At 38.4% G+C, this 19112-nt stretch overlaps 1 protein-coding gene across 6 annotated transcripts in view; it reads right to left on the bottom strand.

Moving 5' to 3' along the window:
* Positions 1–16: 16 nt before the first annotated feature.
* Positions 17–19112, bottom strand: part of DOP1A (DOP1 leucine zipper like protein A) — a 62454-nt gene continuing 43358 nt past the window's right edge. For 3 of the 6 annotated variants that reach the window (XM_082756098.1, XM_082756100.1, XM_082756099.1), the window contains 17 exons: positions 17219–17344; positions 15761–15895; positions 15210–15265; positions 14582–14686; positions 13825–13891; positions 12072–12216; positions 11717–11796; positions 11047–11156; positions 10736–10885; positions 10260–10321; positions 9477–9629; positions 8157–8293; positions 6801–6856; positions 5744–5908; positions 4215–4344; positions 3448–3507; positions 17–1484 (listed from right to left, as the gene is read on the bottom strand). In XM_082756098.1, the coding sequence (XP_082612224.1) occupies positions 1179–1484; positions 3448–3507; positions 4215–4344; positions 5744–5908; positions 6801–6856; positions 8157–8293; positions 9477–9629; positions 10260–10321; positions 10736–10885; positions 11047–11156; positions 11717–11796; positions 12072–12216; positions 13825–13891; positions 14582–14686; positions 15210–15265; positions 15761–15895; positions 17219–17344 (2043 nt within the window). In that variant the 3' untranslated portion in view covers positions 17–1178. The remainder of the gene's footprint in view (positions 1485–3447; positions 3508–4214; positions 4345–5743; positions 5909–6800; positions 6857–8156; positions 8294–9476; positions 9630–10259; positions 10322–10735; positions 10886–11046; positions 11157–11716; positions 11797–12071; positions 12217–13824; positions 13892–14581; positions 14687–15209; positions 15266–15760; positions 15896–17218; positions 17345–19112) is intronic. The other 3 variants (XM_082756101.1, XM_082756102.1, XM_082756103.1) reach the window with 2 other exon arrangements.

Raw genomic sequence — 19112 nt, 5'->3', positions numbered from 1 at the left:
AGAGGAAGGGTGTTCGATGCCTGACACTGACCTGTTGGCAGCACCAGCTGTACTCCGGGTGTGTCACTGCTCAGCATCCGGGGGTGGTTCACGTCCAGAGCAGAGCTGATGAACCACCTGCTCCACTGCCAGCAGCGCAGCTCCCAGCAGCTCCAGTGGAGGCTAACTGGAGGGGAGGCTCCCTTCAGCCTTACAGCAGCCAGGCACAGGCTGCATTCTGACATGAGGCAGTAACAGGTACATAATGACACTGCAGCATTCAGCAGCTGGTACTCAGATTAATTAAAAGGGATTAATTAAAAGGGACCAGCTTTCACTGATTACCATGACTCTCCTAGGCTAACTGCTGCATTCATATTTTAGCGTTACTGTGACGAATTCCCTGCCCCCTCCCTGAGTCACAGGCTGTCAGGCTGTGCCTGAAGGCCGGCTCCCCCACCCTGAGGGCCCTGGGATGGCTGCACAAACAGCTCCTCTGCTGCCCAAACACCCAAAGGCTGCGCTGGGCTGGAGCCTGAGTTCATTTCAGGGGCAACACCATAATGAGAGAGTGTTTCCAAATAATAGGTCTTATTGCAATAATTTTTTTTTTTTATGAAATTAACATACGGCTTAAAAAAACAGTTGCTGTAATATAGTGTTTATGATCATTTTTAAGTCTGATTTTTGTTACCTTTCCTACTCCCCCTCAGTGTGAAGGGGCTGAGCTAACGGGATGGAACACTTTTTGAATACACAGGCATTGCTCGTCCGCGTCTTTCAGTTATCTACCTCCGACAAAGATACTAACTGCATTAACTCTCAGCATGGCCTTCTGGAGATTGTGAAATAAGCACAAGTTCCAACGGATCAAAAAAAAAAAAAAAAAGACAAATAAACTAGAAACAAATTGAAAAAAATGTGCACCTTGTATTTTTTAGGATTTTTTTTTTAAGACAGAACTCAAGACAACAAAATGTGTACTGTAAATAGTAGGCACCGTAATCAATATGAGCCACCAATAATTACACTTGATTCAGGCCACATCCAGAACTCTTATTTACAAATATTTAACTTAAATACAACATTAAGTATTTCATTACATACAAAGTAAGAAAAGAATACTATACACCCGGGAAAGATACAGTATTTCTTTTAAATAGGTACATTACATGTAGGCTGAACAGTACCGGTTTGGTTCACGTTTTTATGACCCCTTCAAGGAAATCCTTCTCCACCATTTCTTCTATCTTCTGCCTCGCTTTGCTGGAGAACTGCTTGAGGTTCTCCATCTTTATGTCCTTGTTCGGGAAGCAGTTGGGGTAAAGGACAGGGCTCCCTGAGTGTCCAACGCACCTGCTTGTGACTTTGCTGTTAAAAACTTGGCTGAGTACGTTAAAGAAAGGCAAAAGCTGCTCAATGCTGCGAACAGTGTAGATGGTTAAAAGCAAGTGGCCTGGCTCCCAGCTTAGTGTTTTCCCTGAGCTGTCCTCTTCTGGGTTTTTCTGTAAATAGAGAGAAACAGGAAATAATGCAGGACAAAACAGAAGAAATACAGGCACAAATAAGAGGCTAATGCCTGATAAAGTATTTTTCCTTATTCTAGAACTATTTATCCCAGCAACAAAGTACACAGAGGCTGCCGCGCAGCTTTCGGAGCAGATCTGCTCCCTGTTACTTGCTTGGCTGGAGCCCTTCGGAGGCGGCACCAGGCGAACGCTTGCCTGCGCTGCCCCTCTAGCTGCTCTGTAAAGCAGGCTGCATTTCTGAGACAGCCTTCAGGCTGCATCCTACAGCCCGTGGCAGGGACAATAAACCCCTCAGGGTGTTAGAATGGAAGTGAAGCATTTTCATTTTGTAGCTTGAGTTCCAAATTTTCAGAAGAGCAAAGGCGGTGCTGTTTCAAATATCATAACTAGCACAGCTGGAGGCTCTGCGCAGACACCTCACAAGCACCTCAGGAAGTTCTCGCAATGCTACCCAGTTCAGCTGCTCATCGCGTGTTCCCACTAGCCCCTGACTACACACCTTGCACTTCATGGGGAGAATGTCAAGGGGGAGAACTTCAGGAGCACCACCACTGAAGGCAGCAGTCACACACTCAATGCTTGCAGTCAGTGTCCTGGAATAACTGTTCAGGGTCACCTTAACTGTCTGCATGCTAAAATATCTGAGCACTAACATCCAGCTGCTCATTTAGGAATCTTTACTCTTTTTTTTGTTGTTTGACTCACAAAAAACAACATTCAAATCTAGACAGCAAGGCACTACCAATACCGTAAATGCTCCATTTGGAGAATTACTGACAAACCAGCATGGGGGAGCTACCACCATGAAGCAGGGTTCCAGCAGGACAGTTTCTGACTCCCTAAGGCAGGAGAAGAGCAGCACAAAGGCCAAGTCCTGACCTGCCTCTGGGCTGCTCCTCCCTGCCTCTGCATCCAAGAACCCCACGGGCTGTGCAGGCGCCGCGGGTGTGGGCCCTGCTGCCAAGGAGCAGACTCAGTACCGAAGGGAGAACAAAGGGGAGTGGAACATAAGGTAAGGACTAGTGATGGCGCAGCCTTTGAGCAGATTTCTTCAAGAAATGGTATTTAACAAACACAATTTTTGTCCTTCAAATAAAAGCAACTGTCTGTTCCAATTCAGGAGCCTGTGACATCTGTTTCACAAAGCAATTAGATTAAATATGAACACATTCAGTATTTCAGTCTGGTTGTTTGGCTCCCTGTCACAGGAAACAATTATTGCAGCTATACTGCTTATTCTCTAAAGTATTTCTAGAAAAGAAAGCCTGCAAAATAAGCTAGAACAAAAGGAAGACTACATTCCAACACAGAGTTGACAATGCCTCCTACAGAAACTGCTAATTTTTGTAATTTAAAAGTTTCCCATCAGATTCATGGAAGAGAGACTTTTCAGTACTGGTCTCCACCGTGCTCTGTACGACCCCGTGAGGAGCACGGAGCGGCTCCAGCACGCGGCCGGCAGCAGCGCACCTGACAGTCAGCCGCATGGGTGCACGTGCAAACACCGCCGGTGCCTCTGAGCAATGAAATACAATCTGTCCAAGCCATTTCCTCACAGCAGCATCTTTGCCAACACCACTACCTCCTTAGATACTAAAAGCAACAGTTAATTTGACAGAGACTGGGTTAGGGATTGTTTCATGCCTGCTTTCTGTTTGGCATAATTAATTTCACAAGGATTTGCGAAGACGATTCCTTTTAGAACAAAAAACTAACTTTTTGCAATCTATTCATGTAGGAAACCAACTTAAAAGTAAATTTATGAGCTATCTATAAAGATGAGGGCCCTTAGGATTACTTCACTTCAAAAATAGCTCGCTTTGTCCTCTAAAAAGACTCCTCTCTTTCAGTTCAGAAAGTCAAATGCTACCCAGGGCCTCGAGGTGATGGTGTTATGGTGAGCTTATTTCACAACTCAAGCATCAAAGGCCACCCTCACCTGATGCTTGGCCATCTCCAATCCCTCCAAAACCACCGTCTTAAAGTCCTCCTGTTTGTCCTGTGGAAGGAAAGAGGAGAACTTTCAGACTGCATTTTATATATGGAAATCATACGCTGCCTTGAAGGCTGTGCAGTTGGTTGGGTGCCGTGTTTCAGCAGGAAGTTGCCGGCCCCAAAGAGCGCGTTGGCCAGGAACGGCAGAGAGGGGCTCATGGGGCCAAGACACTCCTAGACAATGACAGCACTGTCAGGTTGTTCTGTTTATGGCCAGCAGTGCCAAAGGAGGTTTTTAAGCACATTCCCCTCGGACAACAGAGCCTAAGAAACACCCCACTGCATGAATCAGAGCATTAGTCAGAGCGCCCTGAGGCAGAATTAAAGCCAACTGAAACACTTTGCTCAGAAACAGTATTTTCTAAGGAAAACACACAGCTACACGCGACAGTGTCCTCCTCTGCTCCAAGAAGAAATGGCCTGGAAATCCGTATTCATTACCTCGTGGTCATCTCACCCCGTATTGAGCGAACAGAAAAAATTATTCAAAGTCACTGACCTTTTTTTTTTTTTTTTTTTTTTTTTTTTTTTTTTTTTTTTAAATAAACCTACCTATGTCTTTGTCTGATGCTGGCCTGAGATTACACCAGCAGGAATCTCCCATGCTGGATAAGCTCCTTTCCATTCTCCATTGAAATAAACAATCAGACATACAGTAACTTGCAGCACTAAGGTCTCACTGAAAAGCAGAGCCAGATAGAAGTGGCGTACCTTTGCTTTTTTTCGCAACAGCTTTGCCAGACGCACCACGTAAGGTTTGAATTCCCTCTGATGTGTACCCTGTCTTCGTACCTCTAAGCCTGAATCATCTGATGCTTCTGGAATAAAAGCCCAGCGATACCTGTCACGAGATAACACAAGCAGACATTATCCTTACTGAACATGCCGCCTTTTCTGCTGGATCTAAGAACATGAGAGGATGAGGAAATCTAGTTAAATATCAAAGAAAAAGGAACAAAAAACAAAAGCCAATATTTGACAGGAATAGCAAAGTCACATTCTGAAAAGGGGAAGGTAACACGGCTGAGAAAGGTAGCATTGTCTTTCTCCTTTAGCATTTCTTGAAGTATTTAGGGATGTCAACTTTTTTTTAAGTTACTTAAAACACTTGCATGTTCGTGATACTTCGAATAACATGCCAAATATTCTCTATATACTGGGTTGATAGGAAGAATTCATTTATTTTATCTATTCACAGGCCAAAAGGATAAAACGAACCATTCCCTCCCCTTCTGCTCACTGCACTGCCAAGACTGGCTACCTGCATTATAAACTATAAAGGAAATTGAAGTTTCCGTCCTCGGGGCTCCTGTCCAAGTCTCTGTGAGAACTCTAAGAGACAGCATGATTCAGCATGACTGCTGTCTTTCCAGAAAGGCGTGCTAATGACCTTAATAAAACTGGTTTGACTAATAGCGGAGATTAGGACAGCACAGAGAGCTTGGCAAGAATTATGAGCGAAACCCCCAGAAAATAAATCAAATCAAGGAACCTTTGAGATTAGCTTTAGATTTATGAATAGTTCAGGTCACAAAGTGACAGCGTGCAAGTCCTTCCACCTTCTAGCACACGCGAGGATCTTTAGAATGCCAGGTCAATTAGAGCTGACCAAATATCTCCACCGTGCAGCATCAAGGAAGAGAAGAAATACTTGGTTTTGTCCTGTGCTGCTTCTCACTTTTGCAGTCTTCAGCATTGTTCTACGTTCATTTTTTTCCAATGGAATAGGATCGCAGAGGCACTGCGCAAGCAGTTTGCATGCATGAACGCTGCTGCTCTAAACCAACCTAGGGAGCCCCCTCCACAAGCAGGTTTGTTGCTGCGTATTCCAGTCAGCTCACACAGGAGTAGTTTAAGTGAAATCATACTGGGATCATACAGTCATCTGATCTGATGACTTAGTCACTGAGACACGTGGGTGTACTTTGGGTTCTCAGACATTACGGCAACTAAATACTTGAAAAACAAAATATTTCATTTAAGTTGGTATTACTCATTAGGTCGCAGGTGTGGAGAATCTCAAGCCACAGGCTAAATCAAAACAGCTTGAAATCATCTGCTGGGCAGTGTCATTTGCTCTGGGGGCCACTCTGCCATTGGCAGGGGTTGGACTGTGGGCTACTCTGGATGAAAACCAGAAAGGGAAAAGAAATTGGAAAATGCAGATTTTAAACATGAGAATTTTACCAAGAGGCACAGATAAACATCCAGAAACCTAGACGATAGCATCTTTTACTCACATCTGAAATTGAGGAAGGTTTTCAGATGGCAAAGCTAGGGCCAAATCCAGGAATTTGCAAGCAGACAAGTACAGGTTCAGCCATCTCTGGCTATTGTAGGACGTGGAGAAACCATTTCCTCCCGTGTATGTTGTCTCCAGACCAGCAACGGATGGGCCAGAAGTCCTAAAATAAAGTACCGCAGACAGGTAAGTCATCATGAGAAGATCCTCCTCCTGTGCTTGCCTTTATGAACGCACAACTCTTTATTTACGAAAAAAATTCGACATCCATAAATCAAAACAGAACGTTGCAAGTCTGTGCTATGGCTGGAGTTTAGTATGTGTGTGTATAAATAAAACGTTTATATAGATATAAAAATAAAAATATATTAAACTGTATCTGATTCCTGTCAGTCATCCAGATTAAGAGGGAGTTTTAACTCACTCGTTATGTGGATATTACTTTGTTTTAGAGAAAATTCTTCAAAAGAATACAAAGCTAGGAAAAAAGTGAAGAACAAGACTTGGGCAAATAACTCCTCTTGTTCTTTTGAGAAGTCTGAGTCTATTGCTAACACTGACTGAAACTAGACCACACTACACAGAGGGTAGGTGCGATAGAAATAGGCAATACAACAAAATTAAAAGCTCTGCCTAATCTCTGTGTCTTTCTAACACTAAAAGAAACCACTTTTTTAATAGAATTTTAAAAAGCGCAATCTTAATCTAAATATATGCATAATACAGAAAAACTATAAAGTCATGTGATGTGTATTTTAATTGCAAATCAGGGTCGTTTTAGCCAGGAAGACGCTAAGAACTAACATACTTGTAACGCATAATTTACCCTAGATGTTTATGAGCAATCTAACAGTTGTTTTTTGTTGTTGTTGTTATTTTGCCCTGAACAATGTGTTCCTGGTACTGCAGTCAGACTGGAACACTCTTCACTTGTCCGTTTCATTTGAGCTTGACAATTGTTTCTAAGACAAACTACTCTGAAGAATGGCTCATCTGTCCATCAGTGTGCCAAGAGACCGGTATTAAGCTAAAAAAGCAGGAAGTTCGTAAATTACCTGGAAATGTCTTCATCTGCAGTGAGCTCCTGTTCCATCAGTAAAAATACTTGTACCTGAAGATCAAATGCTGTATTTTAATACCATTTTTTACAGACTGCAACCCAGGAAAATGCTGTAGGGAAGTGTGAGTAATAAGCCTTAGAGGAACTATTGTTTGGAGCTTTATTTCCATTCCTGGATGATGCCCACTGAACTACGAGTGGACAATGGCACTCTGAAATTCATCCCTCATGTACAGCTCAAGTAGCACAAGAACCTGGCTCTCTTATGGCCAGGGAAGCTCTCAGAGGCTAATTCCCTCCACTTCTTAGAAAGGGAGCCCAGCAGAGAGCAAGGCCTGAAGGAAATGAGAATAAAGAATCACAAAGAAGCAGTTAAGCTCAGGTGTGAGTTCCTGGAGACAACACAGTGCTGCCTGCTGGAAGCAGTTCCTTGACTGCTGCACCTTGCATAAACACCAGGGGACAGCACAAGGATAGGAGAGCCATGCTGCTCCCAGCTCTTAGCAGATCTCACAGGGTAAATGGGATTTCCAATACTTACACTATTAACAGGCTTAAAATTCAATGCAGATACTGCTAAAAAATGCACTTGATTTTTAAAATATTATATACAGCTTTTCTCATCTATTGCTTAAATCTGTGGTTAGTTGTCTACAGTAGGCACCAACAGATATCAAACAAATAACAGCAATTATTCTGATTTGTAATTTGTGTTAGCCAGCCCCTTATGAAGTACTTCATTAACGGGCTAAATGGACCACAGGATGCACCAAGCACTCCACCATTCCTCTTCCCAAAACCCAGAAGAGCATGTCAAATGGTCAACATTTGAGGCTAGCAGCTCTGAAAACAGGTGTTTCTCCTGTCTTAGGCAGAGTAAAATGAGAAATAGAAAAGCTGAGAACAGAGCCTTGTATAAAGCTAGTTACAATATTTCAGTCACAATGTGATCTGAATGAGCACTAACTGCCAACACAGCATGGATTCTGACTCCTTCTTTAAGGAGCTTCTCAGCCTCATTGTTGGAGGAAGAAGGCTGAATGAGCAAGGAAGCAGCCACAGGGACTGGCAATGTTGGATTGGGTACGCGTACATGGGCAGAATTTGAAGGAGTCAGTATGGAACAATAAAAGTAAAGGCAAATTTAACTCAGGGGACATTTGAACTTCAGTAGTATAAGCTAATGTGTTCTATTTGGCTGGGAAAAAAATAGACACACGGACTATGAAAATAAGTCAGCTTTCAGTTACATGCATGCTATCAAGAAGAAATTTTCTTAAACATTGTGTAATTGGGTTGTATCTCAAAGTTGCACCACTTTTCCAAATCACGTATGCTAACTGCAACTCACCAGTTCAGTGATCATGGTAGGCCAAAGCGAAGTAAGGTGCTGCGGGGACATTCTTAAGAGCAATACTCTGAAAAACAGGAACACTTGGGAATGAAGGGTGGGCACCTGTGGCAAACGGAGACTTTCTACCAGCCTTTCTGAAACAAAAAGCCAAGAAGGTTTTCTCAGTTCAGAATAATTCCAACTTGCATTTTCTTCCCTCTTAATTAAAAAAAAAAAAAAAAAAAAAAGTATCTGCCATGTCATTGCTTCAGTATGTTCTTTTACATTGACAGAATAAAGCTGTAGCAAATAACCACTGAGAAAGGAACCTTCACTAAGCAAGGAACAAAAGCAAGAAACTTCATAGCAGTTGTGTATTTTCAGTCAAGTTCTCCACATTACTGCAATACTGCATCTGGGAGTTTTGCAGTTTTACTCCTTCCAAAAAGAGGAGTTAACAGATTCCAAACAAAACAAAAAGGGCTCAAACAGCTAGAGTATATATTATTAAAAGGCTGCATCATCACAGTAAATTAATCTTACACAGGGATAAGACACTGACATTTAACTATAAGCATTCAACACTGAGGCAAACAAAGCAATTTATCAGTCAAGCCAACACATGCACTTTGCAGTTCAGACCACTGAAAAGCATCTTGTATCTTGAACATAGTAAATGCAGCTACTGACTGACTGGGGAAAGAAATTTCAAAGAATAAGTCCTGGAACAAATGAAATGAGAAAGATGATGCATCTGACTTTCTATACGGAGGAAGAGACCAAGGTATTCATCTTGGCAGCAGTAGCAGACAATATACCTCAGAAGCTGCTGTAACTATTTGCATCATCTTAGAAAATCAAACAGATCTCATTCCCAATCTCTTCATTTAAAAAGGTCAGTGGAATAGATATTCTTCAGTGATAAATAGGACATACAATCAGAAAAGCAGAAAAAAAGCACTACAGAAGTCAACAATTCAAAAGCTCTTCAAGGTCAGCCTTCGTATTTATCCCTAGTTGAACATTCAAGGTATAAGCAGATGTCATGCCAAAAAGCACCTTTCAGGTGCCCAGGGACATCAGCCAAGGTATAAAATGACAAATCAGTGAAATAATCTAGGTAAATGAACTGCTAATCAAAGTTCACGTGCTTTGTAACCATTTCAGACTGAATGAGTTCTGAACAAAATCTGCAGAAGTTTTGTCTTCAACCACAGAAACAGTACTGCACACAGATATTCTGGGGGACAAATTTACCTGCTGTTACCCTGTGATACAAATATTCCTCAGTCAAAAATCAGATTCCAAAACTCCATGAACTGCTACATTTTTACTGACCTTGTATATCTGGAAGGTATTTCTGGTATTGGTCTATCTCACTACTAAAAATTGCAAAAGCCAATCTCTTGAGGAGCATAGCGCGCTGTTCCAGCTCTACGTCTCTGTTAGCAAACAGATTGAGCGAACTGCTCTGAGCCACAGCCACTCGTGCTGAAACACAAAATGAAGAGCACAGAGACTAACATCAAATTTCCCTTCCACTCCACTTAAAGTAGCAAATAACTCTTACTTCCATTGCATGAACATAGCTTAAAAGCAGTCATTATGAAGATACTTATTTTGCAGTTTGTGCTTTTAACAATAGAGATTTAAAATATACATTGAAAGAAAACTCATAGCTATACACAGCATAGCTGTGGGTCTTTGGGTGGCAGACCAGACACCTTTTTTAAAAAGACAGTTTTCAGGTACAGATGCTCATAAGCTTTGAATGCGCAGAATCATTTTTTTCCTTAAGCAGAGTTCAGTGTCACATGTAAAAAAAAAAAAAATAAAAATCTGCTCTGTTTAGTGAACTGTGTCATAAAGGCAAAATTCACTGTGCTCCAGGATGGTCTCAAATTCTCTCACTTCAAGAGATCTTATTTACAGATCACTAGAAACAAATAGTTGAAGAAAACAGAAAAACATCCAATAATTTAAACACATTCAAATCAACACTGAACAAATGTTTTCTTCAAGATGCTTATTCTTCCCCTCTTTTTTTTTTTTTTTTTTTTTTGTTTTTTTTTTTTTTGTTTCCCTTGGAGAGAAGTCACTACTACATCAATAAATACTTACTCATCAAATCTCGGAATGTGGTTTTGTCATGTGTCATCAAATTATCCATAATAGCTCTCCAACTAAAAGAGAAAGATTATATACAAATCAGAAAAGCAAGAAATAATTACAGGAAGCTTTTTCTGCTCTTTTAACTAATACAGGTCCATTTCTGCTACAATTTGCAATCTGAGCTCTCTGCAATATAGGTACTATTTACCTGGTGCAGTTTGATCTGAAACTATAAAACGTCTACCTCTTTTTCTCAGAGAAAATACTTCAGAAAAATATTGAAATTGAAAAAACAGACTTCTGCACAAGAAATACAGCTTAGGTAGGTAAGTTTCATAATTTAAATGGTAATCTAAAACACACTACAATTTCTCTCAACAGAGACCTGTTGGGAAGTTTTGGACCACATCATACACTGTCGCGTTCAAAGGTTTATGTAAAATTTGAAACAAACACTGATATAAGCAGAAAAAGGAAGGTCTTACTGGTTAACACAAGAAGCATCCATCTGGAAGAAGCTAGAATCCATGAAGAGGTCAAATGCTTCCTTTTTCCATGCTCTCCTTGTATACTGATACCCACTGAGACTGCTTAATAACTGAACACAGGCTCGATAACTGGAAGCGTTGTGAGCGCTAAACAAAAGAAGTCAACAGGAAACAATTTAAAATTGTTGCTTTACATAAAGTTTTAATAGATATCTAATCCTTATCATGCCTATTTCAACTGAAGTATCAAACAACAAATTTTAATTGGTAGTAGAGATCTATACAAATTGAATAAATTGTAAAGATACCTGTGATTACGGAGGTAGGGAACAACATAGTGCATAATATTTACAAGCAAAGGAATAACCCTCTCCTTTTCATCACTGTAGAAAACCATATCCAAGAGATGAGCCAAAACCTACAAAAGGTGAGGAACTTACGTTATCATGAATTCCCAAACTGCTTGTTATTTACTATACAGCATTTTTTTATTTTATTTTTTTTATTTTTTTGTATTTTGTCCTTCATTGAATGTTCAAGTTTATGATAGAGGTGATCAAATTTCAGGTACCACACAAAATCCAAAGTAAAAATATCCCTTAATTGTTAACACAAAATGAGGTTAAAAACACAGAAGCATTAACTCTCGGACAAATCATTCTAAAAAGCAATCTAGAAAAGAAAAAAAAATCCACAGATTGACTGTGATTATCAGCAGTAAATAACACATACAACTAAAACACATGAAGTGGGTCACCACAACAGTTCCCTGTACTACACATCTGAAACGGCACACTTTTCTTCTCATCCATCTCACTGAATATTTATAATTATCTTAACAACAAAGTTTTATTGTTATATGACAGGAACCCGTATGCACTCATACCACTGTTTCCCAGCAAAGCTCATTCCCCAAGCTTTCCACGATATAAAAGATTATTATAAGACAGCATTTATTACACTTGAGGAGGTATTTACCTCAGAAAGCAGGGTCAATGCATGGACACTATAAACAGAAGGAGTTATGCTTGAAGTTTCCATTGCTGGAGACAACATGTCTAAATGAAGATAATAATAGTAAAAAGTTCAAAGTTAATTTTCTTAAGCCATTATTCACCTTGCAGGCATACTTTAACAGTGTATATTTTGAATGTGCACAGACTTTGCCATACATACCACATAAAGCACTAATGCCTCAACAATACCAAAGCATTTTTAATGTTTTCAAATACAAATATTCAATTAACAAAGTTACCTTCTTGGTTCATTTTGGTGTGATAATTAATGTTTATTGAAAAGTTTTATTTCCAATAAAAGATGAAAATGAAGTCACCTTCAATATCCGATTCTACATTGTTTCCATCAACCATAATCTTGGGGGAAGGCTTGACCTCTAAGTTTCGTCTTAGCCAAGTAGTCTGCTCCAAGGAAGAACCAGCAATTGCTCCTATGGCGTCCACTATCTTGTGTGTTACATCCTGATAGAGGGGAAAACAAAACAAAAAAAAAACAACAAATAAACAAGCTTTTAAGAACTTTGTGCAGAACGGCTACGTTTGTTGTCCTGACACACATTTTCTGAAAATCTCTTTGTAATTACGTATAGAACTGCTTTAAATCTCTTCTGTTCAATATTGCCAGCGATGAAGAACGAACTCCACAGAAAGTAAGATCATCTTCAACAGATTACCAAGTAGAAGTAAGTAGAAGTTACTACAGAGCTTTTCCAGAGGACAAAACTGATATATACGATAATTCTAGTACATTCAAGAAAAGGTTTGAAGTCAACAGAACAAAAATCTGTAAGTGTTTATCACATCCTGAAGGACTGAAGCGTTTTTATAAAATCCTTCCTACCACATATGCTGACCACAGTTCTGAGCACACATCTGGTTGTGGTAGCAACCTCCTGACAAATAAATGTCAAAATAGCTAAGAAGGGTATCTAAGAAGATATCTAAGCATTACTCCACAGACACAATTAGTATCTGGAAAACGCTAAGGAAGTTATATTCTATGAACAATTGCTTAACTCGCGGTTGGCTCTGCATGCTTTCCAACAAGATATTATTACATCATCTTGGAACTGAACCACGTACACATCTAACTACACACATCTGCTTGTTAAACAGGAATAATGTTCATTAGTAATCAAGCATTTGGGAACAAGCCAATCTGAATATGAGCTTGTAATACAGTGCTGCTACATACATATCAAAATAAATTCTAAGATTTTAACACCAACAGGACCCCTATTTTATTTGCTATAAATTAGCAAGAAAACTACACTGGGTGGCCCCACATTAGAATTTTTCAAACCATTGTTCTCAGGAGAAAAGAATTCAGAAAACACAGTAACATTAAGAAGAGTTTAGGAATGAAAAATACTGACAGAAAATTAAAAGAACAGGCAAGGCCCTGCTTACAGAAAGCACTCCAGACTAAAAATGTAAAATAAGAAAAATATATGCACTTAATTGAGGAAAATAAGTATCAAATGAAGCAGTCAAGACTCCATTATTTCACAACCAGAAAATTCAATATAGGCAGTATTATTACCAACCTGTTTGACATTTGTCTCTTCCTCAGTCTGCCTTCCAGTCCCACTACCGTCTTACTTGTGACCACCTTTCTAACATCTCCCTCTCTCTCTCTTCCCCCACCTCATGACCTCCCTCTAAACCTCCCTCCCGCTTTGCTGGAAAACTGGCAGCACTTGGCTGTTGTCCAGCTGCTGTTTCTCTCTCAAGGGGGGCATTAATTATCCTTCTTTTATGTAACAGTCAATTAAAGTAATATCTTTAGGACACCTTCCATCAGACTTGGCTCAAAATTGAGCACCAGTCCTTGGGCTGAATGGAGAAGGACAGCACATAGGTCCAATTTCCTTCAGAAACTACACTAAATTAAACAATCAACATGCCAACAATAAATATTTAAAATTTGTTTAGCACTTACTAATTGCTTAAAAACACTTTTACAAGGAACATAATTTGGGTACTGCCTTGTCATTCATATGATTCTCTCAAACGAGGCATTTATTGTTCAATATTTTTAAAGCAACAAAGCCTACAAAAAAATCTTACCTGAAGATCTCTTTGGTCCTTCTTATTCTCCAGGCTCGGATTTTTCATAATAAATTCATTCAGAACACTGAAAAAAAAATGAAGCAAATAGGGATTTTGTAAATTTTGTAACCAGTAATTTTGAAAGCCATGACAAATCTGAAGAAATTTATACGCCCAGTATTTATTTACTAAACCTTAATGTCACTACTACTTATCAATATTCTAGGAAATACATTTGCAAGTTAGTTTTGATTATACCATGAAGTTTATGACATATTTTACTGGAATATACTCAAGTATCTTTAGAAACAATTTTCTAGTGAAGTTAAATTCCAGAAATTCAAGAAAACGGTGCTTGATGCTTTATACAGAAAAACATATCCAACATGTTATTTCTAATACTCCACAAACAGCTTCTGTGCTAAACATGAATCCTTTCTAGTGGGCTGCAAATCTACATATACCAAAATTAGGCATTATTAGTTATTAAATAAGTAAAATCAGAAATTTAAATCTAATGTTTAAAGAGCCTGAATGGTTCCAATAACCAGTAAGGTAATAAAGATCTTGTCTTATGTAATATTCTAATAAAAAATTTCATCTCTCTCTATAACCATTCCTCAGAGAAGATGCTAATAGAAACAGAACACAGGTAACAGGGATTCATCTCCAGATCTTTTTCACTTATCTTTGTGTCAACACACTAACACTTCAGTATGATTTCACACACTTATGTTGAGCTTCTTTAGAAATTGCAGATATCAAGAACCCTTACCCAAGTATGAGGAATTGTCCTGGAGCTGGAAGACCAACCTGGATGGAATCCTTTAAGAGAAGCAGCAGTGCTGCCCAGCTATCTACTAAGCTGGTCACTGGAATCCTAAAATAGAGACAGCAATGACAGCAATGAAAATAGCATCATCTTCCTCAGCATTCTTCACTTTTTTACCTCACAGTTTACCTGTCAGATATTGTTAATCAACACTACTACAGATTTTTATTTTTTTTCTGTTTAATATTAGATGGTTACATCAAGCCATTAAGAAAAGAAAGAAGGCAGAAGAACAGTATACTCAAAAGATGTGCTTTTCAGTCAAAGGCTGGAGTGGTAGCAGTGAGTTACAGTACAAGTAAGATCAGCTTTCTTTACACAGTAGGGAGACTTCCTGAAAAATTTTCAGACAGGGAAGAAGGGTGTTGCAGAATTCGGGAATTCCTTTTCCCTGTTTACTTTATAAAAATCTCCTTCTTCTTTATAACACCTACAGTTCAAAACCAATCTTTCTTCATGATTTATAGTACACAAGCCATTTCTCTTCCTAAGGGTTATAAAATATAAAAAGAAATCCAGTTTGTTCATCTGCTTCTTGGTGACAGGAATAAAGTTTAACTTCTTGACTTACCTTTGAGTATAAGCATAGAAAAACTGCAACATGCAGACTTCCAGTGAAAGATGTTTCTGGGGAAAAAAATGAAAACTGTTACAGGGAAGAAAAAAAAGACCTTCCCCACTTGCTAGAGCAAAAATGAAAACACTATTTTACTGCATTGCCTGAATATGTAAATTAATTCATTAACAAGGTATTATGAACCCTCAATAAGGCATCTCTTTATGAAGTTATTCTTCTTTTGTTTCTTCCTCTTTTCCTCATTTCCCTTTCCCACCCAAAAGAAAATTCAATCTTATACTAGGGTTTCTCTCTTGTAAGGAAGCCATCCCCACAAAACACTTTTGTTCAGAAGCAGTAAACAAGATTCTGCAGTCGTTCCAAAACCAGCAATGACTTACATGACTTCCCTCCAAAAGCTCACCGATCTACTAGATATTCAGAATTTTCACACTAAGTATGGTATACAATTATTTCATGCACAAAGCCAACCAAGTATGTACATCAGTGTTCTAAGCTTTAGTAAGACATTTAATAAATCAGTAGCACTTCTACAGTTTTCATACCTTGTCCTTTGCTATGGCTGGAGGCTGCTTCAAAACTTCCTTCACTGTTTGTATAACAGTCTCAGTTCTCATAACACTGATTGAGCGAACTAGCTCAACCAGCAGAAGCTGTTCTTCACCTGCTGCAGGAATAACCTAGAAGAATAAACATATGTCACATTACCATCACAGACAATACCTATACCAAAAATTACAATGAATGGCCTTATAGGCTTTTTTCTTAAGTAAATGGAAAGAGACCTACTACTATGGAGGATAAAGAGGATCTAGACCCAAAATGCCTCTTAGAGCCATGTGTCTTTACAGAATATAAAAGCAATCTTAGGAAGTTGCCTATATTGGTAGTGATGCTTTTAAGAAAGCTCTTAATGAGCAGATTTCTATCAAGTGAAGAAGAGTATCCTGACAAATTTTTGAGTGAGAGTAAAAATAATTCTTAAAGCTTCCTTTAAGAATAGATGTTGCCTTCAACTACTTTTGTGGTAGTCTTCAGGTTAGCTCAAGATATTTCAATAAAATAGTCAAAGAACCTTAAGCAATCAAGCAGGTAAGCATACAAAAATCTGAAAATCTGAAACTCGAGGTTGGAAGCATCAGTTTAGCTTTGTCATCTACAATTTGAACTTTGACCACATGGCTTCCAACTTGGAAACACACTCCTTCACAAAACACTACACATTTTTCTGTGAAATGTTTACCTTATCTTCAAATACAACATGCTATATGTGAGATGTTACACAAGAGTTTATGTAAGTTGTTTCTATCCAGGGCATGATGCAAGTTGAAAGCTCCTACAAAGTCATCACTGAACTTACAGTATAATCTTAAAGAGATACATTATAGAGGTTGGGGAGGGTGCTGAGGCAAAGAATACACAATCTGCTGCAACGTGTGAGATAATTACATAAATAAGGCCTGAAGTATAATTCATATGCAGAGAGGTCAAATTTATAATTGTGGCTTCAAAAGCAAAAAGGCAGCAAATACTCTATTTCTGCAAAAACTAGATGAGTAAAAAGCATAGTAATTAAACTAACATCTGAATATGAACACTGCGAACTAAATTATTCAACGAAATTATGCTTTTAACCAGCTGTGGCAAATAATATATATGTACAAAAATCTTGACTATTTATGAAGATACTTAGCATGCATTCATGTCCCTAAGCTTCTGCACAAATCATCATTATTCTATTACTCTGCTACAGAGCAACTTTGGTGGCACACACTGTCCTAGATTCTAGAAAGGTACAGGGAAGTAATAACAGGTTTTAAATAAAATCAGTTTTAAATTGGTAACTCCCCAACAGTACAGTTGCTAATTAAAAATACAACATAAATATTTTCCATTTCATAATACGCATTATTCACTGGAATGCCAAAATCTTATCCTTAATGCTTCCATATCACTTAAAGCTATTACTGCAATTTAAAGTGACCATGGCAGTATAAGCATACCTTTGTTCTAGATGTATTTTTATTTTGTCTTCTTTCATTCCATACAAATGCAATAGCAGCCATAAAGTGAACACCATGATTCATTGAAATTGGACCCAACAGTTCAAGAATCTGCTGCCTCAAATTCTGAAATATGGAGGAACACATACACTTTTAGTTAAGTATCCCTGCATTACATTCAGAACAGCTAAGAAAATGTACTTTACGAATTTGCAAGTGATAATGAAGTAGAAAGCAACATATAGAAAAGTACAGAACTCAAGGTGATCTAACAAAATGGGTAAATGTCCTGAAAAAGATAAGCAGCAATAACAGCTTAAGCTTTGCATGTAAAGGTAGGGAATAAACAACTAGCTATTCAGGATGAGAAACTATTTAACATAGCAGTGCTGCATAAAAAAAGAAAAAATAGAATTGTTGGATTATTGTGGATCACAAACTCACTGTGTTGACTTTGCAAGGATGTGGAAAAAGGCATTCATAAATAGCAGCACATCATGACAGACATAAAATATTTTTCCTGAAAGAAGATACCATGTACCATGTCCAGTTTTGGACACCTTACTTCAAGATATGTACACAAGCTGAGAAAACTCAAACTATAAAAAATAAGACAGATCAGTGATACAGAAAATGACCTATGAGAAGAAGCAAAACTGGGTATGTATAGGCAGGAGGAAAGAGGGTAAGTGTAGATATAACAATTATCAAGTGCTTATTATTATGAAGAAAGAAAGATGTGTACGCTACAAATAGGGATGGGAAATGAGAGAAATATAGGGATAGGAAGTGAGAGAAAAAAATAAGTAGTAGGGAAAAAAAAACACAGAAGAAAGAACAAGCTACTCTGTAAGACTAAAATATTCATTGTTGAAACTCCTAACATCATGTTTTTTTAAACACATCAGATTTCTTTAGGCATTTATTTCATAAGCCACCTTCTCATCCTGTTCTTCATCCTGTTTCCTATGACAGGAAGATTTCAGAGAAAAGTGCAATTTTATCTGTTTCCTGAAAGCCATTTCTATGTTAGTCTGATATATTTGAGTAGGAATTGTCTAATCTTTCAGAAGACTGTTACATAGGATACTAGATCTTGACTATGCACTTCATACAATTGCCAACAGTGTGGTTGCTGTCATTAAAAAGGATGTTAAAAAGGACGTTTTCATGGACAGCATATGTTGAATGCTCTTTTGAATATTATGGATTTCGGCAAACTAAAGAAAACCTAGGATTTACAGAAAAGTTAATATTGAACCAGAGTGAAAAAGCCTATCTTATTTTCACTGAAGAAGCATAACATCATATGCCATCCATGAGTACAGACCCCCTACTTCCTACTTCATTGAGTAGGAAGCCCTACTGGCAGCACAAATATGACCATGGATAATGTCTGTGGAAAGACATGGAGTCTTAAAAAAAAAAAAAGTGATTACTCCTCCAAACTGAATGACAAATGTTGAAAATGACGTAAAATGGCATAATCTGAAAAAGTACGTGGTAATATTCAAAATAACCGTTAGGAAATAATATTTTAAAACATCTCAGATTTAACTGACAATTTTGTATTTTAAAATGTGGAATATTAGAAGTTTGAAATGCTTCTAATAAGAGGGCTAGGCAACAGTCTCAATATTTGACCCCCTCTCGGATTCTCATCTTTGTGATTGCAGGGCTATTTCCCCATGTGTAAGGATATCACAGTATGGGCACTGAATGAGTAAAGGAACTAGTTCAAAACTGTCTGAATACAAGGCGTTTTAAGAGGACAGCTCTCTTTTGTTATGATTCTACATGAGCATTTTACATATTTTGAGGCATAAAAGTGTGGCTTAAATGGTTCAAGTATTTTTCAGGATGGGTTTAATTTTCTTTGTAGAAAGCAAATGGG

This window comes from Aythya marila, assembly GCF_965140915.1.
Source record: "Aythya marila genome assembly, chromosome: 3".
NCBI lineage: Eukaryota > Metazoa > Chordata > Aves > Anseriformes > Anatidae > Aythya > Aythya marila.
The sequence above is the reverse complement of the archived record's forward strand: the minus strand, read 5'-3'. Positions and strand labels throughout refer to the sequence as shown.